This window comes from Rhinoderma darwinii, chromosome 1 (genome assembly GCF_050947455.1).
Source record: "Rhinoderma darwinii isolate aRhiDar2 chromosome 1, aRhiDar2.hap1, whole genome shotgun sequence".
NCBI lineage: Eukaryota > Metazoa > Chordata > Amphibia > Anura > Rhinodermatidae > Rhinoderma > Rhinoderma darwinii.
The window spans coordinates 620,694,313-620,721,572 of record NC_134687.1 but is presented as its reverse complement, the minus strand read 5'-3'; the positions used below and the strand labels follow the sequence as shown (position 1 = coordinate 620,721,572).

Genomic DNA, 27,260 nt, shown 5'->3' with positions numbered 1-27,260 from the left:
AAGAGGACAACTCACTTTTTTTATTATGGGAAAACGCTCATGAAGGATGTGCTACCTCCCTGGAAGAGTAAAAAAATACCACTATAAACATACCTAGTAGATAAATTGTGAGATTCCAGCACCGGGCACACGTAGATTGGATCATATAGGCAGTGTTGCATTTACAAAGCACATTAAATATCAATAAAAGGGAATAAACTAAAAACATTTGTCTCCCCCTTGTGGTAGAGACACCAGCGTACACCCTGTGGCGAAGGTTTCCCGTCTCAGCAGCTCTCCCTTCCTATGAATTCTTACCATAAAATGCTTCTATTTAGACAAACCTAAAAAGATACAGATGCAACAATAAAAGGAAGGCTAAATGCCTCCTACAGCTTCTTACTTACAGTTAAAACTTTAGTTTACAGCAGAGGAGTTTTCTATAGCCAGGTATACAGGTCCCTGAACACGATTACAGAGGACCGATCCCGTGTAAAGTAACCGCAGAAAGGGATAGGAGACAAAAAATATATTATAATGAAGCAACTCTCTGGGTAACAGTCAAGCCACACAAATAAAGGAGATGTTCACCTTCACAAACCAATGTTTTTGTTTTTTTATTGCTCTGGAGCATCAAAGGTCAGACAACTTTGTAAATAGCCGTCATTAAACATGTCCTGCTATTTAGTGCATACAGCTCCTATGCAAATCTATGATCTCCATGGTAACAGAATAACAACCCCTATGTAGTCGGATTCTGCAGTCATACTTCCCCGTCCCCTTCTTCTTCCCAACATACATTAAGTTAATTAGAAATAGGAGGCCAATAGATAGGAGTATGACTACAGTGTTTGTTGTCTGTTACCATGGAGACACATAGATCGGCATAGCAGGTGTAGACACAAAATGGTAGAATTTTTTTAATGAAGACTATTTGCAAAGTTGCTTTATTGTTCATTTTTAATACAACGGAGCAATAATAAAAAAAAAAATAGGGTAATATAAAAGTAATAAGATAGCTGAACTTGTATATTTTGGTGGTATCGGCCGGCAATCTCATGTGTATTGGGGCCTGCCATCTGTGCCCAACTGCAGATGTCAGGGGAAAGAGGGATCAGACATGTTTGTTGAGATGTGACGCTGTTAGAAGGTGGCTCTTTCCTCTCACCCCATCCAAATAAACATGCCCACTCCACTGAGCGTGCACGTTTAGGGTGGAATCAGGAGAAATAGCATACGTTCAACTTACCGCTACATTATGTCTAAGGGTATGTTCACACGGCGGGGGTCCGTAACGGCTGAAATTACGGGGATGTTTCAGCCTGAAAACATCCCCGTAATTTCAGCCGTACCGGCATGTGCAGGCGCTTGAACGCCGCGTCAATTACGGCCGTAATTAGCGCTGCTATTCATTGGAGTCAATGAATAACGGCTCCAATTACGGCCAAAGAAGTGACAGGTCACTTCTTCTACGCGGGCGTCTATGTACGCGCCGTCATTTGACAGCGGCGCGTAAATATACGCCTCGTGTGAACAGACAAACGTCTGCCCATTGCTTTCAATGGGCAGATGTTTGTCAGCGCTATTGAGGCGCTATTTTCGGGCGTAATTCGGGGCAAAAATGCCCGATTTACGTCCGTAAATAGGCCGTGTGAACATACCCTAAAGCTGCCCATGCACATGAACGCTGAAGCGAGTGTGAACTCCGCTATTCTCCTGCAGGAACAAAGGATTGGGCATGTTGAAATCCAACAGGCCCAAACGGTCTTTCCCTCTGCAAATGCCTTTGGAGGGAGGGTCGGGACATCCCCGTACACATTAGATAGCAGGCCGGCGGTGGGTTCAGTATCACGATCATTGACTCTACAGAATAACTTCTGGGCTGTATAATGCACAAGAAAAATCTGAGCTCCTGGTAGAAAGAGTATCTGCATTATAAGCATGTCCCCCTCCAGAAGCGGTTGAATTCAGCTCCGAGGCATGAAATCACACAGAGCAGTCCAACTCCCATGAGTCTTGGGCTGATCATTACTAAATATTCACGATACATACGTAATGAGGCATCACGTTCTGTGGTTACTTTACAAGTGACAGGTCCCCTTTAAAATAACATCACCGCTCCATTGGTCAGTGATTACATAGGTATACGGCTAGATCTAGCAGTATCACAGATAGTGGTCAGCCCCGCATAGAATTGTATGTCATCTACGGGGACCACGTGATCTCTCCTCCTCATAAATATTACCATCAATAGTTAAATAAGAAACAACACTGGTAATTCATAGTATCTTGTAGTCATGAAGAATTCAAGTTTGTGGATTTGTAGCGCCGCGGCCACTCTTATTAGGAGTCTATGCGATTCAGTGACAGCTTGCACTTTATGCCCCATATGTCCCGATTCTTCTTGCTTCCGGTGGTGGGCCTGGCGATGGTGCTGAAGTAAGAGCCGTTTATCTTTATACGTGGGAGCGAGTCTATCAACACTCGTAAAGAATTGTCCGTCACTATACCAAACGCGCTGAGGGTCTTCAGGTGCAGGAGTTTTTTTAGATCACTAAAAAGAATCCAACAGCATTAGAAGAAGACTAAGAAAAGGTCACAAAAATATCAGATATTTGTATAGGACACCCAAGAACCTTTCTAAAAAAGGGACACGGTATCGCCTGCATTATAGATCGGAGACATTTTAAAAGAAAACTTGTCCCTGTGGCCGACGTTGTGCAACAAACATAGAATTGGACTGAAAAAGCAGCCGCGTGTCAAAAGCTTGTGTCACCCCAGCCATATACAATAACATTTCCGATCCAGCGTCCTCAGGACCATCAAGGTGCCAAACTACTAAAGATGCTGGAGTATTGGAGTTACGCGGACTATAGTGGGCAAACAGCTGGATTCTGCGGCGGCCAGGCCAGTATTCTGCAGGCTATAATGATGCCATGGGCCTAATACTCGAAAAAAAAATATAAAAAAAATACTCTGTTATCAATACCACCGGTATGCATACGCATGTACAGGCAAGTTCTAGGACCAACGTGATGATGCCAGCTTCGCCAGCTTTCTGTCCATCATCACCAATAAGCCTATTAAGTATGTGGAGAATTTACCCATAAGATCAATACAGAATGCAGCTCCGGAGTCCAACCGCCTGACACCACAGGGGACATTTAATTGTCTATGTACATTATACTATAGCAAGTTCAGAACAATGAACGATACAGTCCGGGTCCGTCTAGCGTGACTCGGGGGTTAAATTCTTAGAAGTAAATGAAGTTCTTACAGCAAAGCATCAGGAGTGATCTGATAGCAGCGACTGAGACCGAGGTGTTGGAGCTGGAACTGATGAAATACTGGGAAACAGTCAGCGGTGAGCAACACACTATCACTGCGGAGAGGAAAAGAGCATTAGACACAACCCTCGTGCTGTTCAGGCAGTTTGTGTTATCGGTATATATGGAGCGCAGTACTTTGTGGTATTAACCCAACTCCAAGACCGTTCTATTTATAAAGGTCAACATTTCCCCAAACAAAACATGAGAGGGTATCCACGAGCACCGTGCAGGCCACGAATAATGGACCACCAACATAACTGGACCTAGAAGTACAGTTCTTACCACGGATCAATGTAATATATTGTTATACCGTACATGAAATTTCATCATCGGTCCACACTCTTGCAGCTTTTCATTAAGGAATTCCCATTCACACACACGCGCTTCACCTACTGCTGCAGATTTAGAGCATGAATGTGCAAACCGTGTCATTTAAAAAAAATAAAAATAATAAATATATACTTTTATAGCTGTGGAAATTTTATCCCCAAGATTTTTTTAATGCTGTACTAAAACATGCAATGTCATATAAAAAGATGACAAAATTGCAGCAAAACATATATTAAAGAATATACTATGATTCGTTTTCAGGGGCGTACGGTTGCGATAGAGATTTATAGAACGGAAGCTGCAGACGTACACCTGTTTGATCGGGGTTTTTTTTTTTAGAGCAGGACTCGTTACAGTTGCAAGAAAAAGTAAGTGCACCCTTTGGAATGACCTGGATTTCTGCACGGATTCTACAAACAACATGGAACTGAACTAATAACGCACACCAGTGGTAACGTTCAGGTCTTTTATGGAGCACATTGTGGAAACGTTCACAGTGCAGGGAGAAAAAGTAAGTGAACCCTTGATTTTAATAACCTGTAGATCCCCGTTTAGCAGCGATCACCTCCACCAAAGGTTTTCTGCAGCTTCAAATTATTTGCACAACGTTGTGGAGGAATTTTGGATTATTCCTTCCTGCAAATGTCTCTTCAGTTCATCAATATATCCGGGATGCCTTGTGTGCACAGCGCTCTTTACGTCCTGCCACAGTATCTCGAAATGGGTAAGGCCGGGACTTGGCCATTCCAAAATAGCAATCTCCCTCTTCAGCCATTCTTTCGGTAATTTACCTTTGTGCTTTAGGTCAATGTCTTGTTGCGTCACCCAGCGTCTCTTCATCTTCAGGTCACCGTCCGCTGCACTTCTATTCTCCTGGAAAATGTTTTGATAAAACCTTATATTCATTTTTCCCTTAATGATCGCACGGCATCCAGGCCCTGAGGCAGCAAATCAGCACCAAACCATGATGCCCCTCCACCAGACCCCTTCCTTTGCGGCTTCCTTCTTTGAACACCGTTCTTGTTCAGTATTTTTCTAATATTGGACACATGAACAGAGGTTTTTGCAATCTGTAGAATCTTCAGTAGGTCTTTTTCAGTTACTCTTGAGTTCTTTTTCACCTCTTTCAGGATTTCCCATTGGGCTCTTGGAGGGATCTTAACAGGAAAAACACTCATAGGTACAGAAGCAACATTTGTAGACAATGTTTCTAACTGTGGATTGTACACCCAGGTATATAGTAATGCTTTTGTAGCATTTTCCAGCTTCATGCGTCTCTATAACACGTCTTCTGAAAGTTATTTGCCGAGGCATGGTTCACAATAACCAACGTTTCTTGAGAAACACCGATTTGTCAGTAACCTGGCTTTGTGTGCCTTTATTAAATGAGCATAGCACCTGTGACACCCACACAATCTCATCTCCTTAATTGAAACACCTTTTACTAATCTGCTCTGAGAGAAGTCATTAATAGAGAGGTTCACTTACTTTTTCTCCCTGCACTGAAGATGTTTACTCAATAAAAGACATGAAAAGTACAACGGTTTGTGCGTTATTAGTTTAGTTGGGCACTGCACATTTAGCATGTTTTTGGGGGCTTTGGTTGAGGACTTGCTGTTGAGACATGGGAGCTTATCTACCAAAGTTTAAAAAGCAAAAAATATGCCCAGTGTGAACCCAGCCTTAGTGTGTTTGTCTAGAATTGTGACTTTGGTAACAATCAAACCACATTTTATTAGTAATCAGTGCAGAAATTAAGGTAATTCCAAAGGGTTCACTTACTTTTTCTTGCAACTCTACGTACAGGTTTGCTGTTTCTGAATGTAAACAAGAATGTTCCCATTTGCTGACAGAAAACAGATCTTGAATATATTGAGGAATTGAAACTTAAAGTATATTAGAAATTTGTAAAACTTCTCATTTAGAACGTGCAAACGTATGCCATAAATCTAGATCCATCCGTCTACCCACACACGGACTTCTCACAAAGTTTTTAGTATTTAGGGCAGTTGTGATTCTTACCTTAAATCTAAGCTAATAAGAGAAGGACACCTCTGAACTAAAGTCTCCACATCTGCAAAACCAAAAAAGTGTATTATAATGAAACGTCCCCTCACCGGTGATTATATATATATATACACACACACATACATACATACACCTACCAACTATCTCCAGGTTCTGTCGGTATCCACTGAAATTCAACTGGGTTAAATTTCTAGGGAAGTTATGCACTGCATTCTGCACATGGTCCACTGTGAAATCACACCAAGACAAGTTCAATTCCTCCAGGCTACAAGACAGGAGAGGTTACATGAGGCGTGGTTAAATGTTTATTACAAAATAAAAAGTTCCTCTTCCGTAGAGGCCTGATCTCCCATCATGCTATAGGTATCCCCACTCTACTGTTCATGCTTGCATTATGCTGCCTCCTTCATGGGTTCTGGTATTTTTGATGGCAAGAATGGCGTAGTCTGCTGGGCTGTTCAATGGCAATTATTGCTGACAGTATTAGACTGTGTAGAGACTAGGGGAAGGGTAACACCCAGTTGTCAATTTATTCATAAAGTTCCAAGAGGAATAACAGAGGAACAGCACAATGCAGCTGCTCCAGCATTTATGAAAACAGACATCAGTAAATAAAAAAAAAATGCAGCTAATATTGACATTTATATTCTTAATCTATGGATACATTTATACTGGTGCGGTGAAACAGTAGGGTATGTGCACACGCTTAGCTAAAAATTCGGAGCGATTTTCAAGGGAAAACAGCTCCTGATTGTCAGACGTTTTTTAAGCAACTCGCGTTTTTCGCGCCCGTTTTTGGAGCTGTTTTTCTATAGAGTCAATAAAAAACGGCTCAAAAAGTGACATGCAATTCTTTTTCACTGGTGTTTTGTTTTTTTAAACGGCCGATCGGTACAGAACGCCGTTCTGCTTCAGATTTTTCGGCCGTTTGTGGCCCGAAAAACGGCCGAAAGTAAGCCGTGTGAACATAGCCTTATTGACCATTTACAATTTTTGTTAATAAAAGGAAAAATGTAAAGAGGTCAGTGCATTGCGTGGCTTCATTAAAGAGGATCTGTCACTGGTTTAGTAATGCCCAATCTCCTAGCTAATCTAATAGGCGGTCACACTGATAATGCTAGTGAAAGCTGTGTCCCAAAATTTTTAGTATTTTAAGTTATGAACTTTTTTCTAAATATGTCTTTATTAGACAAGTGGGAGGTAACAGCGACTCTCCTGGGGTGGAGCTACCTCACAGCCTCTGACGCTGTCCTATCAGAATAAAGCTGCTTCACACAGTGTCAGAGACTGAGGCTGGAGGATCACTTAAAATAGCCATATCTCTGGCTGTCGACACAGTCGGGAATGAAAGCTGTATACTATATGCATATACAGTTCCTGTTCTGTGTCTTTAACTGGTGATACCTCCGATTGTTTTACAGCTACAACATCGATCTTGGTGTCATATATTAGAAAATGAAAGATTAGAATCTCCTCTTTCATATGCCACCAGAAACTCTGTTCTAGGTGATCCACAGCCGGAGATATGGCTATTTTAAGTGATTCCCCTTCCCTCCAGCCTCAGTCTCTCACACTGTGTGAAGCAGCTTCATGCTGATAGGACAGGATCAGAGGCTGTGAGGAGACTCCACCTCAGGAAAGTCGCTGCTGTTACCTCCCACTTCTCTAATAAAGGCTCATTAACATATTTAGAAAAAAGCTCATAACTTCTAAAATAATAAACATTTTAGGACACCATTTTCACTAGCATGATCAGTGTGACGGCGCCTATTAGATTAGCTAAGAGATTGGGCATTACTAAACTAGGGACAGATCCTCTTTAAGCATCGCATTTTTTTTTTAATTTTTACAATGGGAGGCTATTGCCCACGCCAGTCTTCCGTCCTCATAATGCTCCAACGCAGGGGTCAGCAGCCCTTCAGCTGTGGTGAAACTACAACTCCCAGCTTCCCATAACAGCCAGTGGCTTTATTATTTCAGCTGAAGGCCGTCAGGGCAGGGAATTGTAGTTTCACAACAGCTGGAGTGCCAAAGGTTGCGGACTCCTGCTCTGATGTAATGTGAACGGATCCTTACGGTTTTCCATCCAGGGGGCAGCCAGGCTGATTGGTTCCAATTCTTGACATACAATACCATGCGTTTGGCTTTACCGGTCTGAAATCCCTGCAGGATAGGTTATCAATACTTTAAATGTTTTTTTGAAGTCTTACCTAGTGCAGCTTTTTAACATCTGTGTGAGGGATTCTGGAGAAAAGCCTGAGCAGCCACAAAGGTTTAAACGTTTCAGATCTGAATTCTGAGCGATGGCACTGATAAGAACATGGAACACTGATCAATACATGGTTTTTTTTATAGAAATTCCTGTTTTCTATGAACATACATCATCATCATTCATCTTTCCAGAGTTGTCCTGTCCATAGTCTCATTACACACACGTAAAGGATATGAAAACCTTTGCAGTCATTTTTTTTTAATAAAATAATGTATTATGTGATTTAATGCAACTTTTAAATAGTTTTTTAGTAAAAATTTTTAACTTTTTTTGAGATACAGCTTCTATGTATCCTGCATACATACAAGTTGTGTAACGTCTATGGCTGCGGTCTGTCGTTCTAACTTACCCCTCCACAACCGCGGCCATGGACATCCTGCTGCGTCGTCCGCCTGTGAGTCGCCGGCACTCACTCCCGGGTATCGAGACTGTCTCCTGGAGGGTGCGCGTCCGATCTTAAAGGGCCAGCACGCGCATGAAATCACAATGATCAACTCACATGATTTCCTGGACTATAAGGCCACCCCCCTTCTGATCCTCACCCGAGTGTTGTTGTTTCCCAAAGTCTGTCTTGCAAATGGTCTCCTAAGTGTCTTCCAGCTTCCCAGTGTTCCCCGTACCTGTATCCCATGCTATCCAGTACTATCCTGATCTATTGCCATGCTGAACGGTTGCCGTGCTGTGCTGCATTTCCATGCCTGACGTCTGCCTGCCGCCTGGTCCCAGCCGTGCCTGCCTTGCTACTGTCTACATTGCCTCAGGTAACCTTTCTGGACTCTTGACTCTGTACCATACCCGTTTGGCCAGCTGCCATCCCGCTGCGCGGTACGGCCCAGTGGGTCCACACCCCGCATCGTGACAAGATGTAACTTGCCGTCAAAGCCAAATCTGGTCAGCAAGACTGACTGCTTCAGTGAACGCTGGTCCTGTGTCTCTGACACACAGTATCCAACTGTTATCAATCAAATCTAAGTTCATGAACGTAGAGGTGATCGATAACAGCTGGATCTGCGTATGGTCAGCTTTACAGTGGCAAGGCATAAGAGTAGGGCTGGGTGATCAAATTAATTTGATTAATTTGCACTCAAGGCCTCTGACAATTTTGTTTTTTAACAGAATAATTGCATTGATTCTTTAGCGCCGCTGTCGCGCCATGCTGCAGGGGGGGCTCCGCCTCGTCCCCTGCCTGGTCTGCCCCGTCTGAGAAGCTGCGCCCCGTTCTGCCCCAGCTTCCCCACAGAACTGCTGTTCTGTACTGAACAAAATGATACAGTACGGAACAGTAGTTCCGTGGGGAAGCAGAGACTCCTAGTATATAGCCACACCGCCTTGTAGGTAGAGTCACCACCCCGCTGTAAATAGCACCCCCTTTGCAGATCACAGCACCCCACCCATGTAGATCACACCCCCCATTGTTGATCCCACCCCCACTTGTAGATCGCAGCACCCCCCCATCCTTCTTGTAGATGACGCCACTGTAGTTCCCACTAGGAGCTGAATCCCCAGTCAGAGCGTCGGCAACCTCTGGCCAGGGATTCAGCTCCTAGTGGCGTCATCTACAAGAAGGATGGGGGTGCTGCGATCTACAAGGGTTTGGGGGTGCGATCTACATGTGGGGTGCGATCTACAAGGGGGGGAGGGTGCTGCTATCTGCAAGGGTGTGTGACACCATATGGGGGGGTGGCACTATGCCACTATATGTGGGCACTGTGCCACTATCTACATGGGCACTGTGGTGTTTTCAGGGGACTGGGACAAAAAACACCATGACGAAGGAAATCCATTTGGACACAATGATGCAAAATGGACATGAAAAACTGACAGTTTTTAATGGCCTTTTTTTTTTTTTCACTGTTATGGGACCGCAGCCTAAATGACTGATGCGAGGAGTCCCGTTCACATGTACCGTGTTTGGGCCGGGAAATCTGGCTGACACACAGAATGTTTTTCACGGTCCAATCACGGTCGTGTGAATCCGGCCTTAATGTCATTTATTTAACATGCTATCGTGGGGCCGGTACCGCACCGAGTCCTGCTCACACTATAATGTAATCTCGCCCCAGAATGCCCGCTCGGCGCTATCTGCCCGGCCCTGCTACCGTCTGCAATGTCGGAGACCGGCAGAGGTGGTGAAGGGCAGAGGGGGAGTGCACGCAGCGCATCATTGATTATAGATTCTGTTAACCTGTTCCCTGCCTGGGAACACAGAAGTTATAATCAATTAGCTATACATTATTCCAATTGTATTTCTGATAAAAAAGTATTTGCAGAGGTTAAAAGTTGTGAAGTTACGTAAAATAATTATAGCAGTACATGTTAAAAAGTTATTTATATAAAGAAAATTATTTATGAAATTATCTCTTGGTATTACTGTTAAACAAACAAAAAAAAACAAAAAAGAAAATTATACAAGTATTCCTAACCCAATATGGTTTGCCACCCCAAAAGAGAGAACCACCAATATGTTTACAATGAATGGGCTTTGTCTGGACTAATATATATGCATCACCTTACTTTATAATGTCACCTTTATTTCCTTACGATGTATGAAAACGTTACGAATAATCTAACTTTTCTTTTGATTTGTAAGAAGAATAGATCTGAACTATAGCTTGATAATGGCACACGTCTCTTACCACATGATGGCATCAGACAGATCCAGTCCTTCGAGGCTCAGGTTGTGCAGGTCGTGGCAGCGGGAGATGACGCTCTGCACAGTGTCGGTGCTTACTGTACAGTTGGAGAAGTCTGCATGCTGGAGGCGCAGGGGTCTGTACAAAATACGAATCACCAGGTGTAAAAATGCATAGAGACTCGTACCGATATGAAGCAGGACGGGTTACTTTACATGAGGGAATCTAACACCCCAATAGAGTTGCACCATGTCAGTAAAGGGGTTGTCCAGAATAAAAGAAACATGGCTGCCTTCTTCTGAAAACAACGTCACACCTGTCCACACGTCGTGCGTGGTATTGCTGCTCAGCCCCACTCGCGTAATTGGCGCCGAGCTGCAATACCAGACAACCCACGGACCTGTGTGGCGCTATTTCTGAAAAAAGCAGACGTGTTTTTTCTAATCCTGGACATTAATTCAGAGGTGATGTAATCGACACGCGTGACATTATTAATGGTAAATTTCCTTTATCGGAGATTTCCTGAGAGGATATTTCGTATATTTCCCTCATAAACACAAGGCAGAGAAGACGTTTACAGTCTGTTGCTTAGAGGGGTTTTCCAGAACCTGACATGTAATGGTCAATCACCTACAACCTCCAATACAAGTCACGTACGGTTTTCCTGATCATATCGCGGATCACGTGACGCTAACCCCCATCTGATTTTCACCCTTCTGGTAAATTCCCGTCCGTTCACTGTCCGCACTTCCTTCAGGTCTGCTCAATGTACGGGGCCGGATATGCTCAATCATTCACAGAACATGCGTTGTTCAAACAAACGGTTTCCTCCACGCCTGCTCAATCCATGGCTTCCACTACACCTGCGTGAGTATGCTTTTGTCACACAATCCTTGCTGACTACACGGTGCTAGTCCCAGAGACCAGTGGAGCACCAATGTGCGGTCTTCCTAAGAACAGAGATGGTGTGCAAAGCGGGTCTGGAGCTGCCTGAAATACCAGCTCTATGCATTGCGGTAAATGTAGTCTAGGAGGGACCGGAAACTGACGTGGACCGGGACTCCTGGATATAGGCAAACGGAAACATTTGCAAGGAGAGGAATCGTGAGGAAAACATCAGAAACAAGAAGGTAATTGGGGGGGGGGGGGGGGGGTTATGGAGAGGTATTTAGTGCGCCCAGACTTTTCAAAAAATTTGAAGTTAGAGTCGGAAAACCCCTTTAAGCTGGCCATACACACAAGATAAAATGGCGATTATAACAATTTCAGCTGGCCATCATTATAAAATTATACGGTAATTATTTGCGATGGGAGACTGCTGTGTGTCAATAAAAAAAATCAGATGTTGGACTAGGTGTGCATGGAACGATGGGCCAGTGACGGCCGATCATTCGCCACTTTGCACAAGCTCATTGGGTTGTCTTACAATTGATCGCCACTATGTCCCTGATCTGCTAGTTTAGTCTGGCATGTTGATGGTCAGATCGTTCATACAAATGATCCGACGTGGTGTCCGATCCTCATCTAGTTTATTGCCGGTGTAAGGAGAATCGGACAGAATTTGAAATGCCCATACAGGAAACATCAACGCTTACACAATACACAGCAGGAACATAAACCCTCAGGACAGAAGACAAAGCTGTGTAATGATGTCAAGTTGTAACGATGGCCGCCAGCAACATTTATAACACAGACCACCCTGAACACTATACAATGCAGGCTTATCTGCACATCAGCATGACAAACTCTATGTAGGATTTCTAGCAAAGCGATTTCTCACCTGATTTGTTTAAATAGCGGTTCTCCAATGCACGACCTTGGGCAGCGCAGGACAACAACACCCAGCGATAGCAAGTTCCCAATAACACCATTTGCTAGATGTTTGCCAGCTAGATCCACACTGTGCCATAGTGATTCATCGCACCTAAAAGAGGGAAACTATTTATCAATGTATACAGCACTAGTTTGTAGCAGCAATGGTACAATCCATCTCATTTTTTCAAATGTTTCCACCATATTCATAGCTCATTTGCTCCTCTGTTATTAAGGGGGTTGGCAGAGTGTGAAAATATATTAATAATAATAAAAAAATACAAAAAAAAGAAACAAAACAGCAAATGTTAGGCCCTGTTCACATGGAGGAACACGCAGGCAGAAAAAAAATATGCCTAAAAATGCAGCCAACTAGCAGGACATTTCCCAGCACTTCATGCTTCCCTCTGCTGACAAGCTTTATGGAGAGGCTGATTTCATTTTCCAGCAGGAGTTGGCACCTGTCCACACTGCCAAAAGTACCAATACCTGGTGTAATAACCACAGTATCACTGAGCTTGATTGGCCAGCAAACTCGTCTGACCTAAATCCCATAGAGAATCTATAGGGTATTGTCAAGAGGAAGATGAGACACCCCAGACCCAACAATGCAGATGAGCTCCATGCCACGCCGCATTGATAACACCTCAGCAGTGCCACAGGCTGATCGCCTCCATGCCACGCCGCATTGATAACACCTCAGCAGTGCCACAGGCTGATCGCCTCCATGCCACGCCGCATTGATAACACCTCAGCAGTGCCACAGGCTGATCGCCTCCATGCCACGCTGCATTGATACAGTAATTCATGCACAAGGAGCCCCGACCAAGTATTGAGGGCAGATACTGGACATACTTTTCAGTAGGCCAACATTTCTGTATTACATTTCATTTTGGAAATTGGGCTTATATAATATTCACATTTTCTGAGAGACTAAATTTTGGGTTTTCATTAACTGTTCCCATAATCATCAACATTAAAAGAAAAAAATGCTGGAAATGGATCACTGTGTGTGTAATGAATCTATAGAATAGGAGTTTCACTTTTTGAATTGAATTACTGAAATAAGTTAATTTTGATGATATTCTAATTCATTGAGAAGGACTAGTATGTATATATATATATATATATATATATATATATATATACACATACACACACACACACACACACACATTTGCTGCTGCTAGTCTTTTTTTTTTTTTAACTCTCGTACAACCCTTTTAATTGTTCCCTTTTTCATTTTAATTAGACAGTAATTAAAAACAATTGTCCCTTTTTTGACAATACCCCCTCTCCCTGGTGATCAACGATTGCTTAAAGTGTAACTAAACTTTTAAAAAAACATTTGACATGTCATAGTGGTATTGCAGAAGTTTTGACTGGCGGGGTCAGAGCACTGAGACCCCCACCGATCACTAAAACAAAGCGGCAGAAGCACTTGGGTGAGGGTTGTGCCGCTTGGTTTCTGATCGGATTTTCTCGGCGCGGTGTACGGGCTCAATAGAAAGTCTGAGTCCGTACACCACTTCGAGGTGAGCCTTTCAGAAACAAAGCAGCACAGCGCTCACTCGAGCGCTTCTGCCGCTTCATCTTAGCGATCAATGGAGGTCTCAGTGCTCAGATCCCCACTGATCAAAACTTCTGACATGTTACTATGACATGTCAAAAGTTTTTGAAAAGTTTAGTTACCCTTTTAGTTAGTAGCACCGAAAGATAATTTACACTGCAGGGGATATGAAGAATTTACAATGCCTACTGAAATGAATGGAGCGGCCATCATGTAAGGAATGAACGTGCAGGTTCTTCCCCAGTGAGAGCAGCTATTTGTAGAGACTCTCCAATCTGGAGACCCCCCATCTATTAACCTCAGATTCCCCCAACAAGGCATATGAAAAAGAGCTGTGCAACTAGGACTATGTACAATGCCTTAAGTGCTCTCCTACATTCTTCACCTCACATTTTACGGACTTACGAAAGTCTGTTCCAGCGCTTGCACACTCGAGACACTCTAAGAAGGTCAATTAGATGTAAGTAGGAAAAGATGCCCAAAAGTAGCTCATCAGGAATGGAGTCCCAGGGTATCCCTGTTGGGTAAAGAGAGAATTTGATCAAGCAGCAACAATATAAAGACACCAGAATTCTACAACTGCAAAAAAATTGCTTCACTTGATCTAAGGCCCGGTTCACGTAGAGTTTTTTTGGCGCTGATTTTTTTTCCGCCTGGGGTCCTTCCATTAGCTTCAATGGCCGCGGGCGAAAAACCGTGGCAAAAAAACACAGGCAGGTCAAAATCTGCCTCAAAATTCCTGAAGGAATTTTCAGGCAGATCCCAGGCCTAAGGACGGAAAAACCCAGGAGCAGCAGGGTTAATGGGCCCAGACATTTGTTGTTGTGTTTTACCTCTCTGGGTTGTTTTCTTTTGAGGTCTACGGCTACTAACATAATCTCACTGGCATATATATATATAGGTACCTGGCTGAGATGATCTGGATGTCCTGGGACGTCTGGCAATAAAAAAGACATCATCTTTCTCCTTCTGTCTCTGCCGCTTCTGTGGTGGGGTCATCTGCATAATCTGGTCCTGAGGAGTGTTTTCCGTGTCCTGCGGATCTTTCTCCATTGGGGTCACTCCCAATCCACTGAGCAGATCTGAACTTTTTTTTGTGTTCCATGACCATGAACTGAGCCTTGATGTATTCATGGCCGAAGCCGGAATTTCCTGAAGATGTTTCCTATAATAAGAGCCACACATTTATGACAGGATCTGAAAACGTCCTAAATAGAAGTCTCGTCTGACTATATCCCACTATGGATTCCAGTGACCTCTCTTATCCGGTAACACTGAATACATTGCCAGCGCTTTACAGTGATGGAAGCCGCGGAAGTTTCTATAGACTAGACCGCTCCTGCCCCTCACTTCTTATTGGTGCTAATATATCCAGGACTGATCCTATGTACCGAGTGTGGCCGCAGTGTGGCTCCCGGTTACCCAACCCTATACCAGGATTCAACTGGTTTTTCCTTATTTTTACTCATGACTCCTGGTCATGTTTTTACATTGTTCTCCTCCGCTGTGCCACCTGCTGACATATATATATTGTATATCGTTCTTATGCTGTGTTAGATGTATGCTATGTTCATCATTATAAACTATTGCATATTAATCTGCTATAATATTATCAGAACTAGCCGTGGATGCCACCCTCTATGTACCTACACCTACCTCTAGTGGAGTCGATCTACATGCATTTTGTCCGATTCTAGACTATGGCAAGACTCCTATTGTGATTTTCATGAGACACTATACTAGACATTATTTTAGGCCTCATTTACATCTGCGTGGGTCTCTCTGTTGGTCCGCTTCATCAGAGCAGCACAACATCGAAAATACTGAAAGCGCCTGTTCCGTTATCCGACAAACACCAACGGCGCCCATTGGGTTCCGTCGGGTTTCCCTGGAAACAATAGCGCAGCATTCTGCCCTATTGTTTCTGGTCATTTTGGCCGGATCTGTGACGGAGGCCTGCAACTCAGATGTGAACCAGGCCTTAGTGTATGCTCTACATTGAGATGTTACCTTATTGTTGTTAACAGAAGGTGTGATGAAGATCTGTTGTCTGAAAACATTTACCAATATTCTGACTTGCCAAAAAACGCTGTGTGACCGATAGATAATTGATGCCGTACATTAGATGCATTGTGGCCAAACCTTTTCAGCTGGATCATACACCATCTAATGTGTGTGGCGATGTCTCGACTCTCCTGTGACTGCAGATGTCAGGGGGGGGGGGGGGTTGGCATGTTGAATTTTGACATGCCCGATCCTTGTTTCCGTTATTAGACGTGTCTGGCAGCAGCTTTCTCCCTGAGAACACAGGCATGCTGGGCCGAGCGTACATGTGTATGGGGGAGTCGAGAGGAATAGCTTGTTCAGTGACAGCTATGTAAAATGTATGGCCATCACAGTAATAACATCCACAGTAGGGTTGTCACGATACCAGACTTTGATACCGATACTTCGTGTAGTATTGCGATACTCGATACCAAAACAATACTTTGCCAACAATAATAAAAAAAAGAAGTTCTTCCATTTTCTGATGTGGGGCACGGGGTGTGGTGAATTTTAAACCTTCATGTGCCTCACATTAACAGTAATTAACCCCATCATGTTCCTCAGTCATAATGGACGACATTGGGTTAATGTGTGAGGAACATGATGGGGTTAATTACTATTAATGTCAGGCACATGAAGGTTTAAAATTCATAATACCTCGTGCCTCACATTAATAGGTCAAAGAAAGCAGTTTTTTATTTTATAACAGCGTAAACATGAATGACACTATAAATGTGCTATTACGGTCGAGACGATATCGAATATGTGTATATTTTATGTATTGAGACTGTTTATTGTAAAAAATGTTGTTGTTTTTCTTAATTGAACATTGCCTATTTTTTTTTTTTACTTTAATGTACTATATATATATATATATATATATATATATATCTATCTATATGCCAGTACATTAGCCTGTGTACCGATTGTACACAGGCAGTTGTTAGGACATACCTCAGTATGCCCTAACAACAGGAAATATGACACAGTCCAATCAGCTACAGACATTGCCACAGAAAGAGCTGGAGAGCTTGTGCGCGCACACACTTTTACTCTCACTTCAGCTCTCGGCAGACAAGGACAAGACTGTGCAATCACATCACACAGGGATCGCAGTTTTGTCCTTGTCGGCCAAGAGCTAAAGCGTGAGTGAGAGCGCGCCCACAGCTCTGAGCTGCGCGTGCACACACTCTCCTCTCTCCAGCTCTTGCTGTGACATTGTCCGTAGCTGACTGGACGGTTTCACAGCGATGTTACACGCCCCCTTGCTATTACACGCCCTCTTTACAGTTCAGGGGGTTATTTAAATAGCGGGCGCCAAATATAACGGCACCAATATCTAAATAATGGAGAAAGATAGGAAAAAAACATGTAAAGATTTTAGATTTATGCGAATTTGTTTCTTAATAGACAACTGGGCGTGTTTTTACCTTTTTACCAACTGGGCGTTGTAAAGAGAAGTGTATGACGATGACCAATCAGCGTCATACACTTCTCTCCATTCATTTTTAGCTGTAATTGCAGCACAGCGAGATCCCGCTCTGCTGTCACATACTCCCACATTAACTTTACCGAAGTGTCTTGAGAGTGAATAGACATTGCCTCCAGCCAGGATGCGATGTCTATTCACACTCCCGACACTTCCGTAAAGTTTATGTGGGACACGCTATGCTGTGATTAAGTCCCACAAAAACTTTACGGAAGTGTCGGGAGTGTGAATAGACATCGCATCCTGGCTGGAGGCAATGTCTATTCACTCTCAAGACACTTTGGTAAAGTTAATGTGGGTGTATGTGACAGCAGAGCGTGATCTCGCGGGATCTCGCTGTGCTGCAATTACAGCTAAAAATGAATGGAGAGAAGTGTATGACGCTGATTGGTCAGCGTCATACACTTCTCTTTACAACGCCCAGTTGGTAAAAAACACCTAGTTGTCTATTAAGAAACTAATTAGCATAAGGCCTTATTCACACGAGCGTGTTAAACGTCCGTGGGACGGCCGTTGAAACAGCGGCCGTCCCACGGACCTATGTAATTCAATGTGGCCGTTCACACAGCCGTTGTTTCAACGGACCATGTGAAGGGTCCGTGGGAAAATAGGACATGTCCTATCTTTTCACGCATCACTCCATAGACTCTCATCTATGGGGGATGCGAGACATTGCGTCCCGCAGCGTCGAGCACGGATGCACCTCGGCCGCGAAAAACTATCCTTTTTCACATCTGAGGGGCGCAACGCTCGTGTAAATAAGGCCTAAATCTAAAATTGTGCATAACTTGCTCAAAATTGATAGTTTCTCAAAATAAAAACAGCGCCGATCAGATTATGTAGGAGATAGGGCACTTATAATCTGGTGACAGAGCCTCTTTAATTTCAATGACCCGTGAAGGTGTTTGTTGTGTACAACAGATCAGTTCAACGAGAATAGCGCAATGTCCTTTACACGCTGTCAACGATCCAGAAGAGCTCCCCAACCCCGATGTTTAATCCACCATTATACACGTTTTAAGCTTATGGAAAATTCCCAGAATATGCTAGAAGCCCACTGGACTGTGAGAACTGGCCATAGGCTGCTTTTTATCAGTTCCTCACAACATCCTTGAAGTGTCAGAACTATAAAAGTTTAACTCTGGACTTAGGGCTCATTCAGACTAGTGTGATTCTTGTCTGTGTGCTGTGTGTTGATACAACGCACAGCTCACGACCACATTCATTTTAATGGGGCTATTCACACATGCGTGAGTTTTCTGGCAGCGAGTGTTCGCTGCGTGAAACTCACTGCATGTCCTATATTGGTGCGTTTTCACACACCTAGCCGCCCAATGAAGTCAACGGGTGAGTGAAAACCCTGGACAGCACACGTACGCACATCCGTGTGCGCTTTACGCATCAATTACATTGAAAAAAAAAAAAGTGCTTGCAAGTACGTGAAAAACATGCCACATGCAAAGCACACTGATGTAAAAACGCAACACACACGGACAGATTTACGTGCGGAAATCTGTCACGCTCGTGTGCATGTAGCCTTACACTACTAACATCTGTGCAGAAAATCAGTAGCCACATAAATGCACCAGAGAAATCTTTTGGGCAGAATAAATCTGAATCATGGACGTTTGTTTGGCATGGGGAGGGGAGTCGAGAGCCACATCCAAGAAGCAAGAAAGCCATAAACATTAGATGTGGCCGAACGCGCCTATTTCAATCCCCAACCCATTTGCATGTTACAGGAGGAGTTCACACGTTGCATAAATACTGCAGTTTTTCTGCAACGTATTTTGTGGTAGAAAATCCGCAACATAATACAGTAGCAGCAGAGTGGATGAGATTTGAGCAACTCTCATCCACACGCTGCGTAAATTATTTAAAATAAAAGGAATTGACTTTATACTTCTATGTTTTTTCATCCAGGCCGGCCTCCTGGGATGACATTTCATTGCATGTGACCGCTGCAGCCAATCACAGGCTGGAGCAGTCACATGGCATGAAACATCATCCCAGGGGGCCGGAATGCATCTCCATAGCTACGGGTTTAACGTGCAGTTTTCTACAGGGGACATTCTGGTCGAAAAACTGCACCACAATTTGGTGCGGTTTTTCGGCCAGAATTTAGTGCGGCGACCAGGGCGGATACGCTGTGTACCTTTACGCAGCGTATCCGCCCTGTGTGAACTTACCCCTGTGACCATTGCACACGACCGAGTGCTACTTGGACCGGTTTTCACAGACCCATTCACTTTAGCGGGTGAACCTGGTCCGTGATAACTCTCTCTGATCTGTGGATAGATAGTACATGTCCTATCTTTCCACAAATCACGGACAGACCCGGCTGGCAGACACGGTCATGTGCATGAGGCGTTACAGGGAGTAATGTCGCCGATAGTGCTGTACTTGATCTGCAGCGGCCTTCCACTGACCAGTCACATGACCGCTGAGATCAATAGAGCGCTGTGTATGGGAAATCAGAAAAGACAGAAGCAGCAAAAAACACTTGACTTCTCTCTAGGGTCCTCGGAAGTCTCTGACTGCTAAAGTCTGCGCCGTACATATACTATGGCACGGGTTTTAAAGATCTGGACCGTCCACTGTGCATATACTGGTCCTGAACCAGTTAAAGAGGCTCTGTCACCACATTAGAAGTGGCCTATCTTGTACATGATGTGATCGGCGCTGTAATGTAGATTACAGCAGTGTTTTTTTATTTAGAAAAACGATCATTTTTTACAGAGTTATGACCTATATTAGCTTTATGCTAATGAGTTTCTTAATGGACAACTGGGCGTGTTTTACTTTTTGACCAAGTGGGCGTTGTGGAGAGAAGTGTATGACGCTGACCAATCAGTGACCAATCAGCGTCATACACTTCGCTCCATTCATTTACACTGCAGATAGTGTTCTAGCTAGATCACTATGTCCAGCCACATACACACACTAACTTTACGCAAGTGTCCTGACAGTGAATAGACATCACCTCCAGCCAGGACGTGATGTCTATTCAGAATCCTGACGCTTTGCTAACGTTTGTGTGAGATTACAGCACAGCAAGCGTAATCTCGTTTTAAATGACAGTTTACAGCGTAATCTCGCGAGATTACGCTTGCCTTGCTGTAAATCTCACACAAACGTTACCGAAGTGTCAGGATTCTGAATAGACATCACGTCCTGGCTGGAGGGGATGTCTATTAACTCTCAGGACACTTCAGTAACGTTAGTGTGTGTGTATGTGGCTGCACATAGTGATCTAGTAAGATTACTATGTGCTGTGTAAATGAATGGAGAGAAATGTGTGATGCTGATTGGTCAGAGTCATGCACTTCTCTCCACAACGCCCAGTTGTCCATTGAGAAACTGATTAGCATAAAGCTAATATAGGTCATAACTCCGTCAAAAATGATCGTTTTTCTAAATAAAAAACACTGCTGTAATCCACATTACAGCACCGATCACATCATGTACAAGATAGGGCACTTATAATGTGGTGACACAGCCCTTTTAATAGTGGGGATCCTCCGTTCAGGCTCCTCATCTCTTGGCCAGAATGGAGAGCGATTATAAAGAGCGTCTCTCTCTCTGGAGGACCTGTCCTGTCCTGTATTAAACAGACAACACATTCATATAAATGGGCACTGTGTAGTGCTTTGTTTCCCCTGTGGTGGCGCTGCAGGGAAATTGAACACTTACTGACAGGTTTCCACACAGATTACAGCTGATCGCTGGGGGTTCCAGCAGGAGGACCATTTGTGATCAGTTTATTGTCAGGGATCCCTTCTAACAAGTAGGGAGTGTCCAAAGCGGAGAACTCTTTAAGCAGTATTGCCCGATTTATATAGATTAGTAGATCACCAAACTACTTAACCCCTTCTAGACAATAGGGTGTGGTACCAGTTTTTCTGTGCTTGCTCCAATTGTATTTTTAGGGGTTTGATGTAGAGTTGTGGTAGCACCTATATCACAGGTAGCGCCCATGCCACAGTGTAATATATATGTGATAGAAATTAAGCGTGTGAGCACAGCATTTCTAGAGGCAGAGGATTGTTCTCAGGTGTAGATGCCTAGGTTGGATCCTCCGATCTCCTCGTCTGTGATGTGCATAAGCGGTTTCCCAGTTATGTCGCGTCAGAATACTACCTTTGAAGAAGCGGGTATATCCCGTGAAACTTGAGTTTTCCTATTTTATTATCTTTTCCTCATTCAATAAATATTAGTAAATCTGGTTGCGGAGTCTGATCTTACGCTGAATCCTGTACCCATCAGGACCGTGGGACTGATGGGTTCAGTGTGAGCAGGTCCTGCGGATCCACCTATTATCCATCATATCTAGGTGCTCAATTACAAATGGATCGACACGCAGGACCCGCTGACGCTGAACCTGTCAGTCCCGCGGACCAGACGGATTCAGGTCTTCGCACACGACACAGCTGTTCTGCATACATTATACAAAGCAGTTGTATCTCAAAAGTAAAAATTATTTTTAATAAAAACGAATTATAAAGTTGCACAAAACACACTGAAAGCCATTTTTATTTTAAAAAAAAACAAACAAAAACAAACACTTTCAAAGGTATACCTAAGGTACATTTTTTTGATCAGGCCAATTTTTTGATTTTTTCATTTAAATCCAGGTGCTCACAAATTTTTTTTATTCGACGTAGCTGTATGAGACTTTGTTTATTACGGGAAAAGTTGTACTTTATCAAAGTGACATTTTTTGGTACATTTACATTATAGTTAAATTTATATTAAGTTTTATTTTGGAAAAATTAAGATAAACAAAGCAGATTCACTGTAGTTTTTATTCTATTTTTACAGCATAAACCAATCATCATAATGATGCCATACATTTGTTGTGCAGGTTGTAACGGTCATGTCGATGCCAATTGTGTTAATTACCTATGTTTTGGGACTTATATTTAATAAAGTTTATTGTAAAAAAAATGTGCATTTGGGTGTTTGTTTTTGTTTTTTTTACAACATTACTTTTTTTTTTTAATCCAGATTTATTTTTTAACTTGAATTTACTGGCATATACCTATATACGGATAGTACACAGGCAGTTGTAAGGGCATACCTACTTATGCCCTAACAACAGGAAATATGGTAAGACAGCCCTGGGGTCCTTCAATGGACCCTGAGCTGTCTGCCCATATATGGTATGTCCCTGATTCCCTGTGACCACGATCAAAGGGGGTCCCTCCTTCTTATTTTCCCTTTGAATATCGCGATCAGCTTGGATAGCGGCATTCAAGGGGTTAATGGCGGAGATCAGAGGTTTCGCTGAAGTTAGAGCGGGGCCATCAGATTGACGAGCAGCTTTGTCTGAACGTCCTGGCGCTCGTGACGAGCATACAAGTCATTGTCAGCCACCAGTTAAAATGGACTACGGAAGCTGCAATGACCATGGGCCAAGAACTGAATGACCGTTGCTCCTTATTTTGCGTCCGTTGTGCTTCCGTAGGTCGTCCGTTTTATACGGTCCGCAACAGAAACGGAAGTAAAATTGAGCTGAACTTGTCACAAGGAATACCTGGAAATTTGGCCCACCCTGCTGTTGCTGGTCACAGTTATTTTGACGGATCCATAGGCTACAATGGGCGAGACGGAACCTCAAAAACAGGAGTAGTGATCCATTATTTGGGGGAACGGACACAAAGATCCGCGAAAATAACGGAAGCGTGCATGGTCCCATAGAAACGAATGGGTCAGTGTGCTACCCGGTAAAAAAAACGGATCGCACACGGAGGAAAATCACTGAAGTCTGCTAGAGGCCTCGGGCTAGGGCCGCACGGCGATTTTGGCTGCGACACCATGCCTCGCACTTAATGAAAATCAATGCAACTGCGTTGCGACCCGCAGGTTGCTGTGCCCGCGCCCCGACAGTCGCAAGAGATCGAAACTTGCTGGATTACTTACGGCTGTCGGGATCACGGCAACCCGTGGGTCGCGCACTGGCCCTATTGACTTTCATTACGTGGAGTGGGTGCAGGGACACAGCGATCTTTGGCCGCACGACCTGTGTCGCAGTTAGAGTCGCCATATAACCCTTGCCTCATGTTACGGCCACAACGCATTTTTTGCCACACACTGTCAATGTGAAGCGACTTTACAAAAATCACAAAAGTTTTGGTGCAGTTTTACCGCAGATCAAGGCAAAATACGAATTTTTCCCACAACACATAGACCCAGTCTTATGCAAATCCGATCCGTAATTACAGCAGGATCTGCGGCAGAAATCCGAGCTTATCTCGAACGTCTGACACGAATTCGCAATTCGAGGTGCAGCGGATCCGCACGTGGATTAACTCCATTCGATTTTTAAATCCCCCAAAAATACGCGATTTCCTATTGAAATTGATGGGAGGCGAGTTTTTTCACAGATTTTGGCACAGAAACCCACAACATGTGAACAAGGCTTTAGTCATCGAATGGGTCCTGGTAACCCAGATAGACTTTCATACTTATACTGCTGATATCTGGGTGAGATCCACCGACATGTCTAGCAGCCAAGTAAGTACATACATGTTGGGAGTCGTATTACAACAACACAACTCCCATTATATTAAACTGCCATAGAAAGGCGCCGCAATCCCCTCACAGATCGTCATAAGCAGGTAGAAGAGCCGCGACATAAACGCCATCATTTATTACCTCATCTTGATCAGCGCGTCCGACCGACTCCTTATTATACGAACTTCCCGCGTCCCTTTCTCTGCACGTAGCTGCGCGGTGACGGCACCCAGCGTGTACTGCGCATGTGTGGGAAGCTTCCGCTGCCCCTGTGAAACGTCACATATTGGTCACGTGTTCCTTCCTGCTGACTAAGAGGAAGTTGCTGCCTTATACATCAATTTAGTCTCACAGATAGAAAAAAAAAAAGTCCCCCTGTTGCCCATAGCAACCTATCAGTGTTCAGCTTTCATTTGCTCTGGGAAAATGAAAGATGAAGTCTGGCTGCTATGGACAACAAGGACACATGAGACACTATACTGCATTGGTGACCAAGGGTCTGCAATCGCCTACAACTCCCAGTCTGCAGCTGTCAGGGCATGCTGGGAGTTGTAATATAACAAGTGCTGGAAAGCCAGATCAGCCGACCGTAGGGCGGACGCATTTTAGCCTCCGTATTACGGCTTGGAACACCTGAGGCTGGGTTCATACGACCTATTTTTAGACGTAATGGAGGCGTTTTACGCCTCGAATTACGTCTGAAAAACGGCTCCAATACGTCGGCAAACATCTGCCCATTACTTTCAATGGGCTTTACGACGTATTGTGCCAACGACCTGTCATTTTACGCGTCACTGTCAAAAGACGGCGCGTAAAAATACAGCCTCGTCAAAAGAAGTGCAGGACACTTCTTGGGACGTAATTGGAGCCGTTTTTCATTGACTCCAATGAACAGCTCCAATTACGTCCGTAAAAGACGCCCCGCAAAACGCGAGTACATGTAATTACGTCTGAAATTCAGGAGCTGCTTTCTCCTGAAAACAGCTCCGTAATTTCAGACGTAATTGCAGTTATCGTGTGCACATACCCTTAGATTCCAAGGGTGATCTTAGTTCGGTTCACTAAGGGTATGTGCACACGATAACGTCAATTACGTCTGAAATTACAGAGCTATTTTCAAGAGAAAACAGCTCTGTAATTTCAGACGTAATTGGCTTTGCCGTGTGAACATACCCTCAGGCTCTGGGTATTGCGGCCATAATACAGATGCTAAAATGCAGCTGAATTGGTTCACTATCCGTCTCCTAGACTCCCGTTTCTTGTACGCAGCACTAGCGTCACATTACATACTACAGTGCTGTATACTGGAGACGGGAGCCTAGGAAACAGAGCAGGACGCCGCCTTCAACTACAGAGTTATGAGCAGCCCGCGGCATGGACTGCCGCCGCACCGTCCTGCTGTTTAGAAGCAGAATCCACAAAACAAGTTATACAGAAAAATTATTATTTTGCAAAAAACTTGAACTCTAGTCATTTTTATATATAATTAGAGGAACACTTTAATCCTAAATGTTGCGGGTGCTTCAGGAAATATGAGAAACGTGTACTAGGTTAAAGTATTTTTCTTTTCGACAAATATATAAATAAGATATGTCATTGAAGAGAACATTAGATTTAGGCCACCTGTTCTGCCATACATTACATTCTCAGTTTGTAAAGGCGACATGTCTAATCAGTGGCATTCCGACCTCTGGAACCCCACCTACCCAGATAATGTGGGTGCTGTGCCCCATTACAAATTGAGAGGTGGCCATGGAAGGCAAATATACAGTAGCAACATTATAACGTGTATCATCCTGCTACACCTGTTAGGCCCTGTGTACATCTCTTTTTCCTTCCATGGGAAGTATATCTCCGACGGAAGGTAGTGAGTAACATGATATCCCACTCTACAGGCATATAGTGGGATACTTCGGCTGGACTCCCTGGCAGAGCGCTACTTGAAGCTCTGTACCTGAGGAAGCCCTTATTGTCACTGTCCATATATGGACAGTGACGTTAGGAACTTGAGATGATGGAATCCCCGGCCTGAGCGTCGGCAATGCTCTGGCGGGGGATTCCGCTCCGGGAAGTGCCCCTGACCACACTATCCATATATGGACAGTGACCTCAGGGGCTTTCAATTACAGAATCCGAGGCCAGAGCATTGGTAGCGCTCTGGCCGGGGACTCCAGGACTGGAGAAGCACCTGACGTCAGAGTCCATATATATATGGACAGTAATGTCAGGGGGTTCCCTACTACCTGATGCTCTTGGAGACTCCAGACCCAAGGGAAGCTCCTCGAGGTATATGTTTAACGTATACCTCTGACACATGCCATACAGTGGCATTCGTCACGCATAGGCTACCACCACACGGTATAGTTTTTTTTTGCAGGATCCCCCAGGATGGAATAGGGTAGTCTACTACGATATTCCATTCTCCAAAAAAAAAGTATACCGATGTATACCAGCCCAATGGAGGCCAAAAGAACACGCTAATGAAGCCCTATGGACATGTTGAGCTTTAGGGTATGTTCACACACTTAACAAAAAACGTCTGAAAATACGGAGCTGTTTTCAAGGGAAAACAGCTCCTGATTTTCAGACGTTTTTTGAGCAACTCGCGTTTTTCGCAGCGTTTTTTACGCCCGTTTTTGGAGCTGTTTTCAATAGAGTCTATGAAAAACGGCTCCAAAAACGTCCCAAGAAGTGTCCTGCACTTCTTTTGACGAGCCGTCATTTTACGCGCCGTATTTTGACAGCGAGGCGTAAAATTAAGGCTCGTGGGAACAGAACACCCGAAAACCCATTGCAAGCAATGGGCAGATGTTTGTAGGCGTATTAGGGGCGTTTTTTCAGGCATAATTCGAGGCGTAAAACGCCCGAATTATGTCTGAAAACACTGTGTGTGAACATACCCTTACCGATGTACACGCTAAATGTAGGGCAAAAGCGTGATGCACACGGTTTCTTATGTGTGCCCGAAAAATACTGTACATAATACATACCTCCCAACCGTCCCGGATCCGGCGGGACAGTCCCGGTTTCTCACTGCTGTCCCGCCGTCCCGCACCGTCTGCAAAATGTCCCGCTGGGCGCTGCATCAGAACAGCTGATCGCTGCTGACTGCAGCAGCGATCAGAAGAAGGCAGGAGTCTGGCGGCGGTGTTCTCACTGGGATCGATGCCGGCCCGTGAGTGGACCAGTCCAGTCACCTGACCTGTCATCTGACTTGTCACCTCACCGGTCAGGTGACTGGACTGGTTCACTCCCG

The 27,260-nt window shown here is 44.1% G+C and overlaps 1 protein-coding gene across 1 annotated transcript; it reads right to left on the bottom strand.

Annotated features, from left to right (window-relative positions):
• SKP2 (S-phase kinase associated protein 2) lies at positions 1-27,119 on the bottom strand. Its single transcript, XM_075841977.1, has 11 exons — positions 26,995-27,119; positions 24,146-24,273; positions 14,859-15,118; positions 14,359-14,470; positions 12,352-12,495; positions 10,575-10,709; positions 7,877-7,975; positions 5,804-5,931; positions 5,661-5,712; positions 3,257-3,361; positions 1-2,533 (listed from the first exon to the last, which is right to left on the bottom strand). The coding sequence occupies exons 1-11, from the start codon at positions 27,088-27,090 to the stop codon at positions 2,323-2,325; spliced, it is 1,470 nt and encodes a 489-aa protein (XP_075698092.1). The 5' UTR covers positions 27,091-27,119; the 3' UTR covers positions 1-2,322.
• Between the last annotated feature and the right edge of the window lie 141 nt (positions 27,120-27,260).